Source organism: Sarcophilus harrisii, chromosome 3 (genome assembly GCF_902635505.1).
Source record: "Sarcophilus harrisii chromosome 3, mSarHar1.11, whole genome shotgun sequence".
In the NCBI taxonomy this organism is placed as follows: Eukaryota; Metazoa; Chordata; class Mammalia; order Dasyuromorphia; family Dasyuridae; genus Sarcophilus; species Sarcophilus harrisii.
Window position 1 is genome coordinate 487,577,055 of NC_045428.1, and position 18,139 is coordinate 487,595,193.

At 37.5% G+C, this 18,139-nt stretch overlaps 1 protein-coding gene across 1 annotated transcript in view; it reads left to right on the forward strand.

The window, feature by feature from the left end:
- The first annotated feature begins 8,606 nt into the window (after nucleotides 1–8,606).
- The window catches only part of SIK2 (salt inducible kinase 2), a 146,589-nt gene continuing 137,056 nt past the window's right edge, over nucleotides 8,607–18,139 (forward strand). Inside the window, exon 1 of the mRNA XM_023499464.2 lies at nucleotides 8,607–8,972. Coding sequence (XP_023355232.1) covers nucleotides 8,838–8,972 — 135 coding nt within the window. The 5' untranslated portion in view covers nucleotides 8,607–8,837. The remainder of the gene's footprint in view (nucleotides 8,973–18,139) is intronic.

Below are 18,139 nucleotides of genomic sequence, written 5' to 3' on the forward strand. Positions count from 1 at the left end.
TAATTAAAAGGGATAAACAGTGAAGCTACATTTTGCTAAAAGGTATTATGAATAATGAAGTAATATCAACATTAATATGTATATACACCAAATAGCAAAACATCTAAATTTTTAAAAGTCAAATGAGTTTTAAAGAGAAATAGAGAATAAAACTATAAGAATGGGGAATCCATTCTGACCCTCTTAGATCAAGTTAAATATAACCAAAAATAAACCAAAAAAAAATTTAAAAGCTGAATAAAATTTTACAAAAGTTATACCTCTGAAGTTAAAAAAGGAATATACCTATTCTCATTTATGTATGGGTCCTCCACAGAATTGATTTTGTATTAGACCATTAAAAATCTTACAAACAAACACAGAAAAACAGAAGTATTAAATGCCTTTTTACAAATCACAATGCAATAAAAATTATATTCAATAAAAAGTCTATGAAACAAAGATAAAAAATTAATTGGAAACTAAATAATTTAATCCTAAAGAATAAGTAAAAGAAATTGATGAAAGAACAAATCATAAAAACAACAATTTCATTAAAAATAATAACATTGAGATAACATGACAAATTTGGCAGAATACAGACATGATAAAAATTTATATTTCATAACACTTTCATCAATAAAAGAGAAAAAGAGCAGAACAATAAATTTGCATCCAACTGTTTAGGAAAAAGTAGTTTTCTGCCACAAACTAGGTATAGATTAACATCTCATTTCAGATACCAAGATAAGTTCCAAAAAGGTACAAGATTTAGACATAAAGGAAAATATCATAAACAGATTAGAGAAACATGGAAGAAATTACTTGTCATGTCTTTGTATAGGGGAAGAGTTCATGATCAAATAAGAGATTAAAAAGGCAAAATAGATCATTTTGATTATGTAAAATTTTTAAAGTTTTGGGCAAACAAAACCAATGAAAAATTATAAGAGAAACAGAAAATTGGTGGGGGGGGACTGGTTGCCACAAATTTTTGATTGTGAGAAATAATTTCTTTGACTCCCTACTCTGTTTCAATCAGTAATAAATTTGATAGAATCATATCAAAGTTTTGTATATTAGGTCTAGAGTATGAGCTGAAGATTCTAACTTCACTTGCTTAATTATATGAAATTAATTAAAGACCTTCCACCCTTGCATTCCTTGTTTTAGTGACCAAGCCCAGTGTGGGAGAGGTGACCCAACAACATGGAAACTCCCCTCATTTATTTTTGTACCTCTGGACCATTTTGTCATCCAACAGGAGCAGGTGACCATCTTATGATCATCTAATGATTACCTAGTCAATGAAAATATTCCTTGCTTCATCCAACTCATGGCTCTGCTGACATATTTTGCTTCCTCTGCAAGGAGGGGGCATTTTAGATTGTGAGGAAAATCTGAGACCACTTCATTAGAGGGAACCATGAACCGTTTAATAAAGTGCCATTGGTTTAGAGTTCTGCTTCAGTCTCTTTTATTGTGAATGGGACAAATTTAATTTCCAAATGATAAATATTTCATTTGAAAGATATATAGGGATCTTAGTCAGAAATACAAGAAGAATCTTTTTCCAAGTGATAAATGATCAAAGGATAAAGTTGTTTTCAGAGGAAGAAAGCCAAGCTATCAATAGCCATACACAAAATGCTCAAAATCACTAATAATTAGGAAAATACAAGTTAAGACAATTCTGAAAAATTTTATACCCAATTGATTGGTAAAATTGAAAGAAAAAAAAGGAAAATGACAAATTCAAAGTGACAAAGAATTGGAAACTTAGGGGTGCCTATCATTGAACAAGTCATGGTATATCAATATGATCGAATGCTAATGGGCTATAAGAAATGAAGGATATTGTTTCAAACAAATCTGGGAAGATTTCTATGAATTGAGACAAAGCAAAGTGAGCAAGATCAGAACAATTTATATAATAACAATAATATTGTAAAGAAAACTTTGAAAGACTTCAGAACTCTGATGAGCACAATGACCAACCACAATTTCAGAGGATCCATAATGAAGCCATTTACTTCCAGATAAAAAGGTGATGGACTTAAGAATGCAGATTGATAATTTTTTTCCCAACACGGCTAATGCAGGAACTTGTTTTGTTTCACTGTACATATTTGTAATGAGTTTTGTTTTTCTTGCTTTTTCAAGGGGAAGGAAGTGTAGAAGGAGAAATGGAAGTGAGAAAATTCATAACTGAATGCAAAATTGGTTTTTTTTAATAGGTAAAATGTTTTAAAAGAGAGGTCTGAACTCAAATTCTATTTTGCTTTCATTTTTTCTAGGGAAGAAATGTAATAGAACAAGAATCATCAAAAGCAATAATATCCAAGATAAAAGGAATCCTAATCAAGTATCTAGTCTAAATAAAATAAAACCCAAAATACTGTAAAAAACAAAAACAAAAAACAAAACTTAGACAAGTGAAGTGGAAAGAACACTAGATATGTGATTAAAACATCTGAATTCAAATCCTGACTGCTCCTTACTACCTCTGTGACTAAGTAATTTAACCTCTCTGAGATTTCATCTATAAAATGAGTAGAGTGGACTAGATGATTTCTAAGGTCCTTCCTTACAGTTTCAAAACTATGATCCCACAGTCCTGTGATCTCTGAGAAATCATGGAAAAATGAAGAAGGGCTAAATATCTGGAAATGTAGCAATATACTAATTTTTTTAGGAAGAGGAAAAAATAGGTTTCAGAAATCATTGAATGGTAAAAAATAGATGTTTCATGTTGGTTTATTAAGCAAATGATTTGCGGAATCTTGGAAAAGAGATTAATGCCATGAAATGGCATAATAAGTTCATTAAGAACAAGTCATGCTAAACTAATTTCATTTCCTTTAATCTTACCCAAAGAATGATGATTAATGGATTAATGTCAACCTAGAATTAGGTATCTAGAGGCATGTCACAGTTTTTTAGCTTTGGTCCTGTCCTGTTTATCATTTCTATCAATGAGTTGGATAAAAGTTATGTTAATCATATTTATGGAGGATACAAAAATGAGAGGTACAATTAATGCAATGGACACTAGAATTAAGATTTAAAATTATCTTAATAGGCTGGAACTTGGACAGAACCAACAAGACATCATTTAATAGAGATAAATACAAATTCTAGTAATATAAGCCAAATAATAGGATAAGACTTGTAGTTTGATAATAATTCATATGAAAAAGACTGGAGTAGGAGAGTAATGGGTATAGGGGAAGAATTTGACTATAAACTCCACACAAGTATGTCTTGTTCCAGAAAATGCTAAGGTAAACCTAGTATACAAAAATAGCATCTAAAACCCTGTTTCTTTGTATTTGTGCGCTGAATAGGCCACATCTGAAGCAGTTTGGGGTGCCACATTTAAGAAAAAAATGTTTATGGAGCAACTAGGTGGCACAGTGGATAGAGCACCAGCCCTAAAGTCAAGAGGATCTGAGTTCAAATCTGGTCTCAAACACTTAACACTTCTTAGCTGTGTGACCTTGGGTAAGTCACTTAACCCCAATCACCTCAGCAAAAAAAGAAAAGATGTTTATAAATCATAATGCATTTCAGAAAAGGGAAAAGTCATAGTGAGACATCCAAGAATGATGTTATATAATGACCACTGAAAAGAGCTGGAGGTATTAACTCTCTTTTAAAGTAATAAAAGGCTTATATTTTAATATATTTAACATCTACTGGTCATTCTGCCATATAGGGGAGGGGGGAGGGGGAAGGAGGGAAAAAATTGGAACAAAAGGTTTGGCAATTGTCAATGTTGTAAAATTACCCATGCATATAACTTGTAAATAAAAAGCTATTAAAAAAATAAAGTAATAAAAGGCAAAAATCCAAACAAGACTTATGAATAAGTAAACAAAATAGCAATATTTGTTTTCTGGGTTCAAAGACATCTAGTCTCAAAAGAAAAATACACACATATATGTGTGTGTATATGTGCACACATATATATATATTTATATGGCACTATGACTCAAAAGATTTCTCTCTCACATTTTTTCTCCATTTTAAAATTTTTCTTCTTGTTTCCATTGTTCTAAATGAAGTTTTTTTTTTAGTTTCCTTATCTTTATTTTTTTTTAAATTTTGAAATGCATTTTCTTTTTTTTTATTATTGTAACTTTTTATTGACAGTACATATGCATGGGTAATTTTTTACAATATTATCCCTTGCACTCACTTCTGTTTCAATTTTTCCCTTCCTTCCCTCCACCTTCTCCCCTAGATGGCAGGCAGTCTTATTCATATTAAATATGTTATAGTATATCCTAGATACAATATATGTGTGCAGAACAAAACAATTCTCTTATTGCACAGGAAGAATTGGATTCAGAAGGTAAAAATAACCTGGGAAGAAAAACAAAAAATGCAAACAATTTACACTCATTTCCCAGTGTTCTGTCCATCTGTCTGTATCTGTATTCTGTCCATCATTAATCAGTTAGAAATGAATTAGATCTTCTCTTTGTTGAAGATATCCACTTCCATCAGAATACATCCTCTTACAATATTGTTGTTGACATATATGATGATCTCCTGATTCTGCTCACTAAATAAACAGTTTAAATTTTTGACCTACTATAAGGTCTATGCTTAGGTTAAGTAATTTGCCTAGGATTACACAGCTAGTAAGTGTCTGAGGCCAGATTTGAACTCAGAAAGATAAATTTTCTTGATTCCAAGGAATGGGACTCTGTCCACTGCACTGCCCAGTGGCCAACTATTTGTTTACATTAGTATAATTTAACTTTCCAGAGTGCTGGAGAGGAAACAGAGAGCACTTACAAGTTAATTAAGTGGATTATTTATTATTAACCCTTTAGAAATGAATGACATAGGTACTATAAAACTTTGACTTCAATTTCTGGAAAAGTATTAGCATGGCTCACTGATGCAATGAACATTTAAAAGGTGATTATAAAGAGCAAAAATGACTTCATCCAGAGCAGTTCATACCTAGTTAACCTCATTTCCTTTTCTGACAAGATTACTGAACTAGAGGATGAGGAAGATACTGTGAATAAACTAGTTTTTAGCAAAAGCTTTTCTATAAAATACACCATATAATTCTTTTTGAGAAGATGGAGAGATACAGATAAAGAATTAGACTTGCAATTTCGGTGATATAGGTACCTCCCAGAAAAGGGAACTCCATGGTATTAAGACAAGTAATTTAATATCACAGTCAAGAAGACAATGATAAGTTGCAGATACTTTTTCTGAAACTTATAGAATCACCTAGAACACTTAGGTTAAGAGACTTGCCCAGGATCACAGTCAGTATAAGTCAGAAACAGTCCTTTTTGGATTCAAGGTCAGCTCTTTATGCATCACTCCATGACTGCTAAAACAATAACACAATCAAATGAATTCAGAATTGGTTGTATGGATGAATTCAAAGAATAATTAATAGTTTGTTATAAGGTGGAGGTTTCCAGGGAAGTATTCCAGGGATCTGGGCTTGTCCTGTGCTAATTAATATTTTTATCAAAGACTTGAATTAAAAAAAAAAAAAGAAAGAAACTTACTTTAAAGCAGAAAAAACGACTTTAATTAAGGCATAAATGGTATATTTATCAGATTTGAAGATGATACAAAGCTGGGAGGGATGATATACTGGATGATAGAGATATGCAAAAAAAATATTGATTGGCTAGAGCTTTAAGCTGCAAGAGGGATAAATGTTAAGAATTACCTGTGGGTATAAGTCATTTTACAAGTTATGACTTTTCAGTTGTTCTGAAAAAGATCTGGGGATTTAAGTGGAATGCAAGTCCATTATGAGTTATATGGCAGCCACGAAAGCTACTGAAGGAAGGCAGAGCTTCCTGGAATAGGATAGTGATGATCTCACTGTACTCTGTTTTCTTTAGACCTCATCTAGAGTGTTGTCTTCATTTCTGGACACTACTGTTTAAAAACAGTGATAAACTGCAGAGAATCCAAAGTTAGCCAAGAGAATCTTGAGTTCATACCAGGTAGAGGAAATCAGTTAAAGCAGGCAGCATATATTTGGCCTAGAGTGGGGGCATAATAGGTGTCTTCAAATGTTTGAAGGACTATCATGTGGAGAAGGAATTAGATTTGTTCAGTTTGATCCTTAAGGACAAAGTCAAAAATGATAGAGGTTGCAAAGAAACAAATTCAGACTTGAAACAAAGAAAGCTTCCTATCAAGTTGTATAATACTAAAAAACGATGGGTTCCCCTTCTTTGGAACTCTTATATTATATTATATTGGAGTTCTCATATAACTTCAACAACTGGCTGGTTGCCCAGTTATTGGGTAAACTATCCTGGGGAATTCCTTATACATGAAGGACTAGAAGGCCACTGAGGTCCCTTACAACTTTTCAAACTCTATGAAGGGATGAGTCTCTCTTGCCAACTAGGAATCAGTGCCATCTATCCTCCTTTCCAAAAGAAACCCTGAGTAATTTGACTAACTCAGACCATCTGCTTAGGAGGATAAAAGATGGAAAAAATACAAGACAGAAAGACAAACAAGCAGAAAGTAGAGGGGTTTCTCTGAATTCCAGGAGCCCAATGTAAGATGCTTACATGAGCTGAAGATGCACAGTCTTGTGAAGGAGGAAATAGTAAAAGGTAAATAAGTACCATGTCTGCATGGGATTTTAAGACAAAGATTCATTTTAGAGGTAGCTATGACTATGCTCTCCTTATTCCATCATTAAGCCTATCATATGAGATTTGGTGCTGTGTACAAAAGAAGATTTAAAGATAAATGGAATTTATGAGTTTGAACTATAAAAAAATCCCCTGAGACTTATTTTATACAGGCCAGGTGACCAATTTGTTTCTTTGGGAAAGGAACAAACACTATTTGGGAAGGAAAGCCTAATTGCTGGGCTTAGTGAGAAGTGAGTAACAGGAAGCAAGGGCTACAAAAGACATTAACGATAGTGAGAGAATTGTCTTTTGCTGGAGATTAATAGAGAGCCATTGAAGAATACTGGAAGTCAACAAGTAGGAATAATAGTGGGGAACAGTAATCAATAATATCTTTTAAGAGGAGTAGAGATGCAAGAGGCAAACCACAGATAAACTTAAAGGGAAGCATTGATTTTTTGGGGGGAAATCTCAATTTCCACTGTTTGGAGCCTTCTAGGTCATAATTATGTCATTGAAACAGTACAATTCTCTGAGAAGATATTACTTATGGAGAGTGTATTGCTGCATCTATGAGCTCAAATACAAATCCTATCTCTTTCCATTCACTAATAAATAATACTATTCATAGTTTGAGCCTTTAGAGCCCATGTGTCTGTAAAGGAGACCTAGACAGTAACTCAGGTGAATGCTAAATGCTAAAAAGTTCCTGGATCTTTTCAATGGGGCAAAAAACAAAACAAAACAGAGAAAAATAACATCTCCAAAGGATACTTGGGCCTTGCATATCAGGAAGGAATTTCTGACCACGGGTTGGTTACACCAGGAACTGTAAAGCACAGCAGAATCAAGCATTTTCAGCAGACACATTTTGAAGGTCCTATAATAATGAAAGGGAATGAGCTGTGCTAAGAGCTTCCTAGCTAGTTCCCCTTATTCTTTCCTTCTTCCCTTTTTTTTCTTTTTTTGGCAGGGGTGATGGACTAGAAGAGAAAACACTGCCCTGAGAAAGGAAGAATTTGACCGTCATAAATTGAGATTGGGTTGAATTTGAATTGCCTTTCAAAATTAGTTTTTATATTTTAATCGAAGCATTTGGCACCCTTCTCAAGGATTTTCAGCGTTAAGTCACGGGCCACTATGAAGTTTTTCTATGATAATCTTCCCAGTTCTCTTGCTGAGTCCTTCTCCTCCTCTCCCCACCCCCCCACTCCTTTTTGCCTTCTCTCTCCTACCCACTCTCTGCACGCCCCTGCCCAGCGTCCTAATGCAGCCCTCTGTCCAACACTCCACCTCCCAACCGAACTGCGGTTTGCGCTGGCAACAGTAATCAAATCACCGATACTTCTGCTTCAGCATCACACTGAACCACTCAGTAGGGATACAGTCACCGTCTCCGTGATTCTGTCCCTCACCCCCAGCCATACTTGTAACTAACTATCAGAATGTCAGCCCCCTGAAGGGAGGGACCAGACTTGCTTCCCTGCTGCATGGTATGATACAGATTTAAGCGCGGTGCACTGTCACAGACTCAGATCCTGGTCTTAACCAGAAAAGCCAGCTTAACCCTAAAACTCTGGGGCAGCGCATGCTTTCAGTCGGCGAGAGCTGAGCTACCTAAGCAGTTTAAAGGCTGCTGCGATCCCTTGGAGGGCGGGGGGAGTCTCGGAGGGAGCAACCCCTCCGTAGGACGTTGGGAAAAGGTTGACAGGCAGTCGCTGCACCCTTCGCCTCCGTCCGCCAGAGTTCGCTCTTTCTCTTCTCGGCGGAGAGCAACTGCGAGAGTCCCGAGCTCACCGCTCCTCCCGCCCAGCCGGGCCGGGAGGCGGGGGCGGGAGCAAGAAGTCCCGGCCCCGCGCGCCCCTCCCCATCCCTTACTCCCTCCCTGTCCCAGCGCCAGGGCCGACGTCGGCGTTGGCTCCGGTCGCCATGGTGACAGAGCGAGTATCGGACCCGCCCCCCTCTCTGCTTCCCTCCCCCAACCCCCATCCCGGCCTCCCTGACGTCGGCGCACGTCAGCGGCGGCGCGCGCCTGGCTGGGCCCCGCAGAGCGGGAGGGAAAAGGGGCGAAGGAGCGAGCGGAGCCGCCGCCGCCGCCGCCGCCGGAGCCGCCGCTGTCGAGCCCGAGCCGGAGCCGTGTCTGCGCCCGCGTCCGCCCGCCCGCCCGCTTGTCCTCGAGTCCGCCCGTGTCCAGCAGCGGGGCCCAGCATGGTCATGGCGGATGGCCCGAGGCACTTGCAGCGCGGGCCGGTTCGGGTGGGGTTCTACGACATCGAGGGCACGCTGGGCAAGGGCAACTTCGCCGTGGTGAAGCTGGGGCGCCACCGCATCACCAAGACCGAGGTGAGGCCCGGGGACCCCGGCGCCGGGGGGGTAGGAAGGGGCAGCCGGGCGGCCGAGGGGCCGGATCCCGAAGCCGAGGCCGGCGCGGCCTGGGAGAAAGTCCGGGGCGCGGGTCCGACCCGATGGCACCGGGACCGGGCGCGGTGGCTGCGGGCGCGGAAACCCCACTGCCCCCAAGTCCGCAGCCTGGCCCGGGAACCGGCGTCTCCGTCCTTCTCGGCACCTGGCCCTGGAGGGCAGGGCTTCTTCGGTCCCCGTCACGTTGGGTGGCATCACCCCTATTTGTAGGAAACGGACCCTGCCTCGGTCTTCCCTCCCCTTCGGGACTCGGCCGTCAGGGTTTTGCCGAAGGGGTGACGGCGTGAGATTCTGGGAGGCAGAGGTGCCGAGGCTTGCCCCTCGGGGGACCGCAAGGGGAGGGTCTTCTCTTCGCCCTGCTCGGAGAGCAGCTCCCTTGTCCCTGGGCATGTCTGTCAGCCGCTGCCCCTTGCGCCCCTCCTGCTAGACGCTTTACGTCCTCCGGGTTCGGGGAGCAGAAGTCTCTCACCTCGGTGGCTTTTGCGTTTCACTTCCCAGACAATAGAACTGGCTCAAGTATTCGGTGCATTTGAAGATGTCAGTGGTTAGTTACCTCTGGGTCAGCCTAGCTAGAATCTGCGCTTTAATCTAGGGGGTTGTGCCTTTGCCGCCGGCGCTTGGGAGTTGTGAGCCGATGCCTTTAAACCTCGGAAGATTTTGACTCTTTACTGAAAAACCCGCTTCATTACTAACAGAAGGTAGACGTTCTTCCATGTATTGCACATGCTGATGCCCCTCATAAATCTCACCACCTTCCTTCTCTAGTCAAACTCATTCTTCTGCAAGTTTTGCCTATTTACTCCCTCAAACTGCTTTCCTCTTTTTGTGTTTTAAGTCTTTCAAATTAAAAAAAAAAACCTTTGAAAAACCGTGGAAACAAAAGCCACTTCTCTTGGAGAGTGAAACCCTGTAATTCTTTGAGGTAGTCTGTTGTGCCTTAGTTGCTAATAGAATCTTTTCCTTGGTCATCTTTTCCAATTTGTACTAATGGCCACCCTAGTTTGAATGTGGGGTAAAGTTGATATACTTTTCCTTTGTAAGAGGTTGTTTTCAAAATGCTAAGCGGCCTGGAAGCGCAGTTATTATTATTTACTCTTTTTTTTTCCCCCGGTCGGTTTTCAGAGTGATTTTTCTCCAAAATCCCTTCTTTATCTGACCTGATGGGCTCATTTTTTTAGGAGAAAAGAGCTTTGTTGTTGTGTCATCTTCTATCTTTGGCCTCTCTGCTGATGCTAAAGCATCCCAAATGTGAGATACCTCCTTGTTTCTTTAGCAGCTGGACCAAGGTCACAAGGTTGTTCTCTCTTGGTCACCAAACTTACCAATATTAGCTATCTCTATCAAGTTTGTGCTTACAGCCAGGAAGTAAACATAATGAAATTACCAGTTTTCTGTTCCATATGATCTCAACTTTTATTTAATTTAAAACAAAACATGCCAAATTACAAATTTCTGATTCCCTCAAAAATTAACAATTAACAGTGAATTAAATACACGGAAATTGTATTTTAATATCTTTTTGGTTAATGGCTATCTTAAATATAAAGAACAATGTTTCTGAGCAAAAATTTCAAGTATTTAATTATTAGAATCTGTATATTTCATGCATTGTGCTTCATTCTAAATAGTTCAGTCTGGCAATATTTTTTAAATGAGTTCTGATAATATTAGCAGAATTTAAATAGGTCATATCACTTTGTCTGGGCCAATCTAGGTGCTATACGACTTCTTGAAGATGGCAACTCAAATCCTCCTTGTGTTTCCTTTTGAACTGGTATTAAGTTAATACATTATTAAGGAGCTAGGTGTCATTCTGTAGATACCATCTTTTGATAGAAGTATGAAAGTGAAAGATCTAAGAACTATGTATATGTTAGCTATATTGAGACTTTGTAATAGTATGATAGGGTTGGGAGAGGACTAAATATACCAGAAACTAGATTCCTAATCTACAAAGAAATGGATCTAGCTTTAAAAATAAGTTTATGTTAGTAAGTAAAAAGAAATTTGAAGTGGATTTGGAAGAGGAAAGAGATTTTTTCCCTCCTATACTACCCTTCCTTCACCCAGTTCTGCTTGTGTGTAGTGGTTTGCTGAGTGACCTAATAGCATTGGCTTATGTTTGAAAAAAGAAATGAAGTGAAAGGAGTAGAAGGGCAATAGCGAGTCAAAGGAGCAGTGAAGAGCTGGGTTCTCTTTATTTGAAGCTTTAATTTTTATGGTGGCTTTTAATTAAGAATTTATCTACAAGTAGTACAGATTTAGGTATGGTACTTCACATACCTTACAGAGTTATTGTGAGCATCAAATGAGAACAAATAAAGCACATTGAAAATCTTAAAGATACACACACACACACCAGACAGACACTCTTTAGCTATTTTTTAATAGAGAATTACTAAAGAAAACATTTGTCCCGAATTGTGTGAGGTTTGAAATTATTTATAACTAATTCAGCAAATCTATGGAACTAGTAATTTCATTTTACTTCCTAATATGTTTATTGTGAGGGGATTTTACCTTATGTGTTAAAATTTTCTTATGTATTCTTGGATGATTTTTAAAAAAATAAATTTAATAATAATTCTGTCAAAGCTTAGTAAAGTCTAGATAAATGTCAGCCATAAATTCAACCTACAAAACTAGGCTGCTGGTAGAATTGTTTCCTAATTTTATTTTTAATCATTTCAAGTTCTAATGTTATTGAATGAATTATGAGAATTATAAAGAGAACATTTAAATAGAAATAAGCAACAAATTTTTAAAGCTTCTGTTTGGTTTCTAAATTTGTATGCATAGTATTAAAAATATGTATCAACAGCATATTCTTATATTTACATTATAGTTACAGGGGTTTTTGGGAAATTTTTGTTTTGATTTTAATAGACTGGAATTGAATACTCAGTATAATATATGCATCATAAGTTAGAGTTCTCAGAGTTAAGGATAAATCTTAAGCTTGTTTGGAAATCATAAACAATGAAACTCTTTCTGTTTTTTGATTCCCCCTTGTATAATTTTTTTTTTTAATAGTGCATGTGAAGTGTCCATAGGAAAGACACTTATCCTCCCAGCATATCAAGCAATTCCCAATTCTCTAAAACGAAGTTGCACTGACAGTGCCCTCCTGCATTGGTAGGAAGAAGATATTTGCAAAAAGAGAGTATCCCTACTTGGGAGTTAACTTTATTCACTGAAATCATAGGTCCAGTTGCTATATGCATTGTAACAATTGTAACAATCCAATGCTGGATTTTCAGGCTCAGGACTTTTAGATTCAAATTCTGCTTCTGCTACTTTTTCCCTTTCTTCCTCAGGCAAAATAACTCAGTCTGTTCTTCTGTAATGAATGCTTTGGTGTTGAAGATCTAAGGTCCTTTCTAGTCTTAAATCATGTAGGTGTACTTCATTTTGGTCTAATCCAGGGGTCTGAAACTATTGAACAACATATGACTCTTTGAGTATATGCTTGCTTCTTTTTAAGCCAAAATAAAGGAATCAGTCTGTACCTGTGTGACTTATCTGCACCAACTTGTCCTGGATTAGGAATAATGAATCATGAAGCCTTAGAGTCCATTAAAGCTCAAAGCTATTAAGCTTCTCTTTTCCCCACTCTTCACGCCTAAACTGCTTCCCTCATTCTCATGTACCCACCCATCTCCCTTTGGAGTACTTCCTTTGGTTTTTTTCTTCTTTGGGAGTTAATTTAATAAACATTTAATTTATTAAAAATTCTTATATGTAGAACACTCTGCCATTATAAGAAAGATAAATAATTTGACCTCATGGAACTTAAGGTTTGTAAGAGATGATATACACCAAGAGTCGTAATACTTAATTTCAAGAGGTATCATATTAGAGTACATAGAAGGATAACTGAATAAATTAAATTAGACTTGAATTAGACTTGGATTCAAATTGTACCTCTAACATTTATTAGCTCTGGAATTCTTGGCAAATCACAAGCTTTCTAAGTTTCAGTGTATTCATCTGTAAACAAATAAACAAAAATGGAACAGCACCTAAAGTACCCCTTGAAATTAAATAAAGTAACAGATGTGTAGAAATCAAAACAGATGGGATTAATGTAACATCCGCCACATCATTTGAATGTATGTGTGTATATATATGCATATATTATATGCACACAAAATAGTGTAACAACTATATCCAAAGTGTTAAAATAAATAGCTCTTGTCCCTTAAAATAGCTGTTGACCCCATTCTAGTTTTTCAGATCACTTCATGCTAGTTAACCAAGTACCTTTGGATTATTTCTGAGATTCATGTATCTCCTTTTGTTAATTTAATTTTGCATAAAAGAAGAAGCTGGACAATAGGAGAATTGAGCTTATTCTTATTATAGTTCCAATAAATCTATTTGTTGATGTCTTCTTTCAATCTGTATCAGAGAAATAAGCTTTCATATGTTACAGAATCTGTATGACTTGTTTCTCCTCTTGCAAATTGTATACTTCCATATCTTCTCATCTTATGTGACTCTTGTCCAGGTTTTCCCAAACAAATCATCTTTCCCCCTAAATCCATTCTTCCTAACATTTCTAATTTTTTACTACACCCACTGTTCTTGTAGCTGGAAACAATCAGTACTCTGCTCTTTTGTCCCCTAGATGGCCCTATCTAATTAGTTGCCAAGTCATCTGTGGCCACACCATCTCCTACATCTGTCCTCTTCCTTCTATTTTACATGACCACCACCTCAGTTCAGTGTTTCATCACTAGTATTCTAACTAAATCTTTCTGCTTTTAGTCTCCCTTCTTTCTAATCCATCCTTCATGCATTTGCCAAAATAATATTCCTAAAACACTGATTTGACCATGCCATTCCAGTAGCATCCTTTTGCCTGTAGGAAAAAATACAGATCCAACCATTCTGGAGAGCACTTTGGAACTATGCTCAGAAAGTTATTAAACTATACATACTCTTTAACCCAGCAGTGTTTCTACTGGGCTTATATCCCAAAGTGATAAAGGAAGGAAAGGGACCCACTTGTGCAAAAATGTTTGTAGCAGCCCTTTTTGTAGTGGCTAGAAACTGGAAACTGAGAGGATGCCCATCAATTGGAGAATGGCTGAATAAATTATAATGTATGAATGTTATGGAATATTATTGTTCTTGTAAGAAACGACCAGCAGGATGACTTCAGAGAGGCCTGGAGAAACTTACATGAACTAATGGTAAGTGAAATGAGCAGAACCAGAAGATCATTATACATGGCAACAAGACTATACGATGATAGATTCTGATGGACATGACTCTTTTCAACAGTGAGAAGATTCAGACCAGTTCCAATTGTTCAGTGATTAAGAAAGGCATCTACACACAGAGAGAGGCCTGTAAGAACTGAGTGTGGATCACAACATACCATTTTCACTCTTTCTCTTATTATTTGCTTGCATTTTGTTTTCCATCTCAGGTTTTTTTTTCTTTCTAGATCTGATTTTTCTTGTGCAGCAAGATAACTGTATAAATTTGTATACATGTACTGTATTTAACATATACTTTAACATATTTAACATGTATTGGACTACCTGCCATCTAGGGAAGGGGGTAAGGGGAAGGAGGAAAAAATTTGGAACAGAAAGTTTTGCAAGGGTCAGTGTAGAATAATTACCCTTGCATATGTTTTGTAAATAAAAAGCTTTAAAAAAAAAAATACAAACTCCTCTGTTTGGTATTTAACTTATCTTGGCTGTAACCTACCTTTTCAGATTTAGTACATATTATTCCCCTTCATAGTCTGCATTCTAACCAAACTTCATTATTTCTCTTTCCTTGCACATAATAATGTATTGCTCATCTTTGTGTCTTCATAGAGGCCGCCACCCATGTATGGATTGTATTTCCTCCTTACTTCTGCCTCTTAGAATTCTTACATTCCCTCAGAGCACAACTCAGGTGCTATTTCCAGCATGAGGCCTTTCACCCCCCTTTCCCCAACTCTGTTCCCCTCCAAGTGCATGCATGCATGTGGGCACACACACACACACACACACACACTCTAAGAAACTTTGTACATATTTTGTTTCCACTGGTCTGTATACATATTGTTTCCTCAGCTATGATGGAAACTTTTTGAAGGCAAGGACTGTTTTCCATAGCATAGTGCCTAATATATTTTAGATCCTTGATAAGGGATATTCTTCAATAAGTTGAGTGGATCCTTAAACAATTAGGAATCATTCTATTTCTTTTATTGTCTCAAGAGTATCACTATACCTGTGTTTTTTTCTCTTCATTCTTAATTTCGTTGCTTAGTTTTTAGTCATGTCTGATTCTTCATAACACCATTTGGCATTTTCTTGCCAAAGATACTGGAGTGTTTTGCAGTTTTTTTTTCTCTAGTTGATTTTACAGATGAGGAAGCGAAGGCAAAAAAAAAAAAAAAAAAAAAAAAAAAAAAAAGGTTAAGCAACTTGCTCATGGTCACACAGCTAGTGTCTGATTCTTAATTCATCAACCTATTTTTCCAGGCTTGGAAGTTCTCAATCAAATCTTTTATGTTATTTTTCAAAGGGAAGTTATCACAGGTAACTTACGGCAGCCTGTTTACACTTTTTATCCTCCTTTGGATAACATGTAATTTATTCTTTTCATATTATGATGTTAATGATTCTTTTTTTTTGGGGGGGGGGGATATTGGTATTTTTTTTAATAGCCTTTTATTTACAGGATATATGCATGGGTAACTTTACAGCATTAACAATTGCCAAACCTCTTGTTCCAATTTTTTACCTCTTACCCCCCCACCCCCTCCCCTAGATGGCAGGATGACCAGTAGATGTTAAATATATTAAAATATAAATTAGATACACAATAAGTATACATGACCAAAACATTATTTTGCTGTACAAAAAGAATCAGACTCTGAAATATTGTACAATTAGCTTGTGAAGGAAATCAAAAATGCAGGTGTGCATAAATATAGGGATTGGGAATTCAATGTAATGGTTTTTAGTCATCTCCCAGAGTTCTTTTTCTGGGCATAGCTGGTTCAGTTCATTACTGCTCCATTGGAAATGATTTGGTTGATCTCGTTGCTGAGGATGGTCTGGTCCATCAGAACTGGTCATCATATAGTATTGTTGTTGAAGTATATAATGATCTCCTGGTCCTGCTCATTTCACTCAGCATCAGTTTGTGTAAGTCTCTCCAGGCCTTTCTGAAATCATCCTGTTAGTCATTTCTTACAGAACAGTAATATTCCATAATATTCATATACCACAATTTATTCAGCCATTCTCCAACTGATGGACATCCATTCAGTTTCCAGTTTTTAGCCACTACAAAAAGGGCTGCCACAAACATTCGTGCACATACAGGTCCCTTTTCCTTCTTTATAATCTCTTTGGGATATAATCCCAGTAGTGATGTTAAGTGATTCTAAGTCATGTTGCATTATTGGGAAAGTATTGCTATTAAAAGAGATGAGCAGGTTGGGATCATTGAAAGCACTACTTAAGTTTCAAGCTGTAATTCAGCCTGATAACCTTTTCCAGCTCCAATTCTGGGCTTAGCTTATTGTTCATATGAGGTATCTGTTGAAATTATACATATTGCTGGACTAATTTGGTGAGTTGCTCATCTACCTGCATCTTACAGTTGATTGACATGCAGTATGAGTTAAGACTCCCAGGCCCTAAGTAAATTCCATCAGACAAAAATAATGGTTTATATGCTATCCTATCTATGTAGTTGGTTAATGTCTTTTTTGGGGGAAGGGGGGGTGAATTTTTTTTGTGGTCCTTACCTATGACTTCATCAATATGAGGAACTTTCCTTAATTTAGATGGGCAGCTTAAATGCTACTTAGCTGTAATTTAGCTCTAGTCTTAGATCATAAGTTCTTAACCTAATTTCCATGATAATTGTATTTCTTTAAAATTGATTTTCTTTATAATCCTATGTATTTTATTTTATTCTCAAAAAGGGTTCCTAGGTCTCACCAGACTTCCACAGAGGTCTGTGACAGGAAAAAAAAAAACAAAAAAACTTAAGAACTATGACTAGAGAATTTTCTGGAGCACTGAGAAGGTTGCAAAGCCAGAGCCAGTGAGAGGAACTCATACCAAGCTTCATGACTTCAAGGCCATCTCTCTATACTGTATCATGGTATCTTTCTATTTGCTAGTACTATACAAAAATTTAAAAGTTTTTCTTAGCTATGGCCAGAGATTTCAGGCAAAGATCTTGTATTATTCTCTCCATGTCTTAGACACCTTATCTGGAGTCAGAGACATTTGAGCCATAACCAGAGACCAATGCTAGTGAGTGTGGGTCTCTGATATAAGATTGAATAAAAGAAGAACCAGGTCTTAGACACTAGGGGACCATATACCAAGTGTATGGTCTAGGTATAGGATGTGCCCTTCTGGGTGTGCCTTATTTGTATGTTAAGATATACCTCCTGGATGTGCCTCATTTCCTACTATCCTGGTAGGTGCAAACCCTAAGCTAATGCCACAAATGAGTCCAGTCCAGTCTTGGAAGACCTTCTTCTTAATCTTTCTCTCTCTGTTCATCAGTTCTTCTTGATATCATAAAGCCCCGAGAAATGGAGGTCACAATCATTCCATCATCATTTAATCTCAGTGATTTTTAGTGGATGTGTTCTCCTGAGATCAAAGGACCTTTCTTCTGCTACTACTCCCTGTATCCTTGTCTGTGTCTGATTCAGTCCTTCAGTTCTTTTCCTCTTTGGTTCTCCTTTTCCTTGGGGTCCTCCAGAACCCTGGCTTAATTACTAGCAAATTTCTCTCCATCCTGCAGATCTGCTTTTCACTTTCTTGGTTTCATAGAAACCTGACTTTCCCAAAAACGGCAGTTTATCACTAGCCAGTCAGAGATGCTATTGTTGTTACATCCATGGAACACTAGAAGAGTTGGCTTCACATACCACTAATGTCTCCCAGCATCATTTAGCAGGGATGCTTCTTTCTTCGAGGTTTACTCATCTATATTCTTACTACTGTGATCTACTAGATCATCTTCAGGACCTTGTTCACAGTCTTCATTTTCAGCCCAAACCATGAAATTTTACTTGGAGAATGCACTGGGCCTGGGGACCT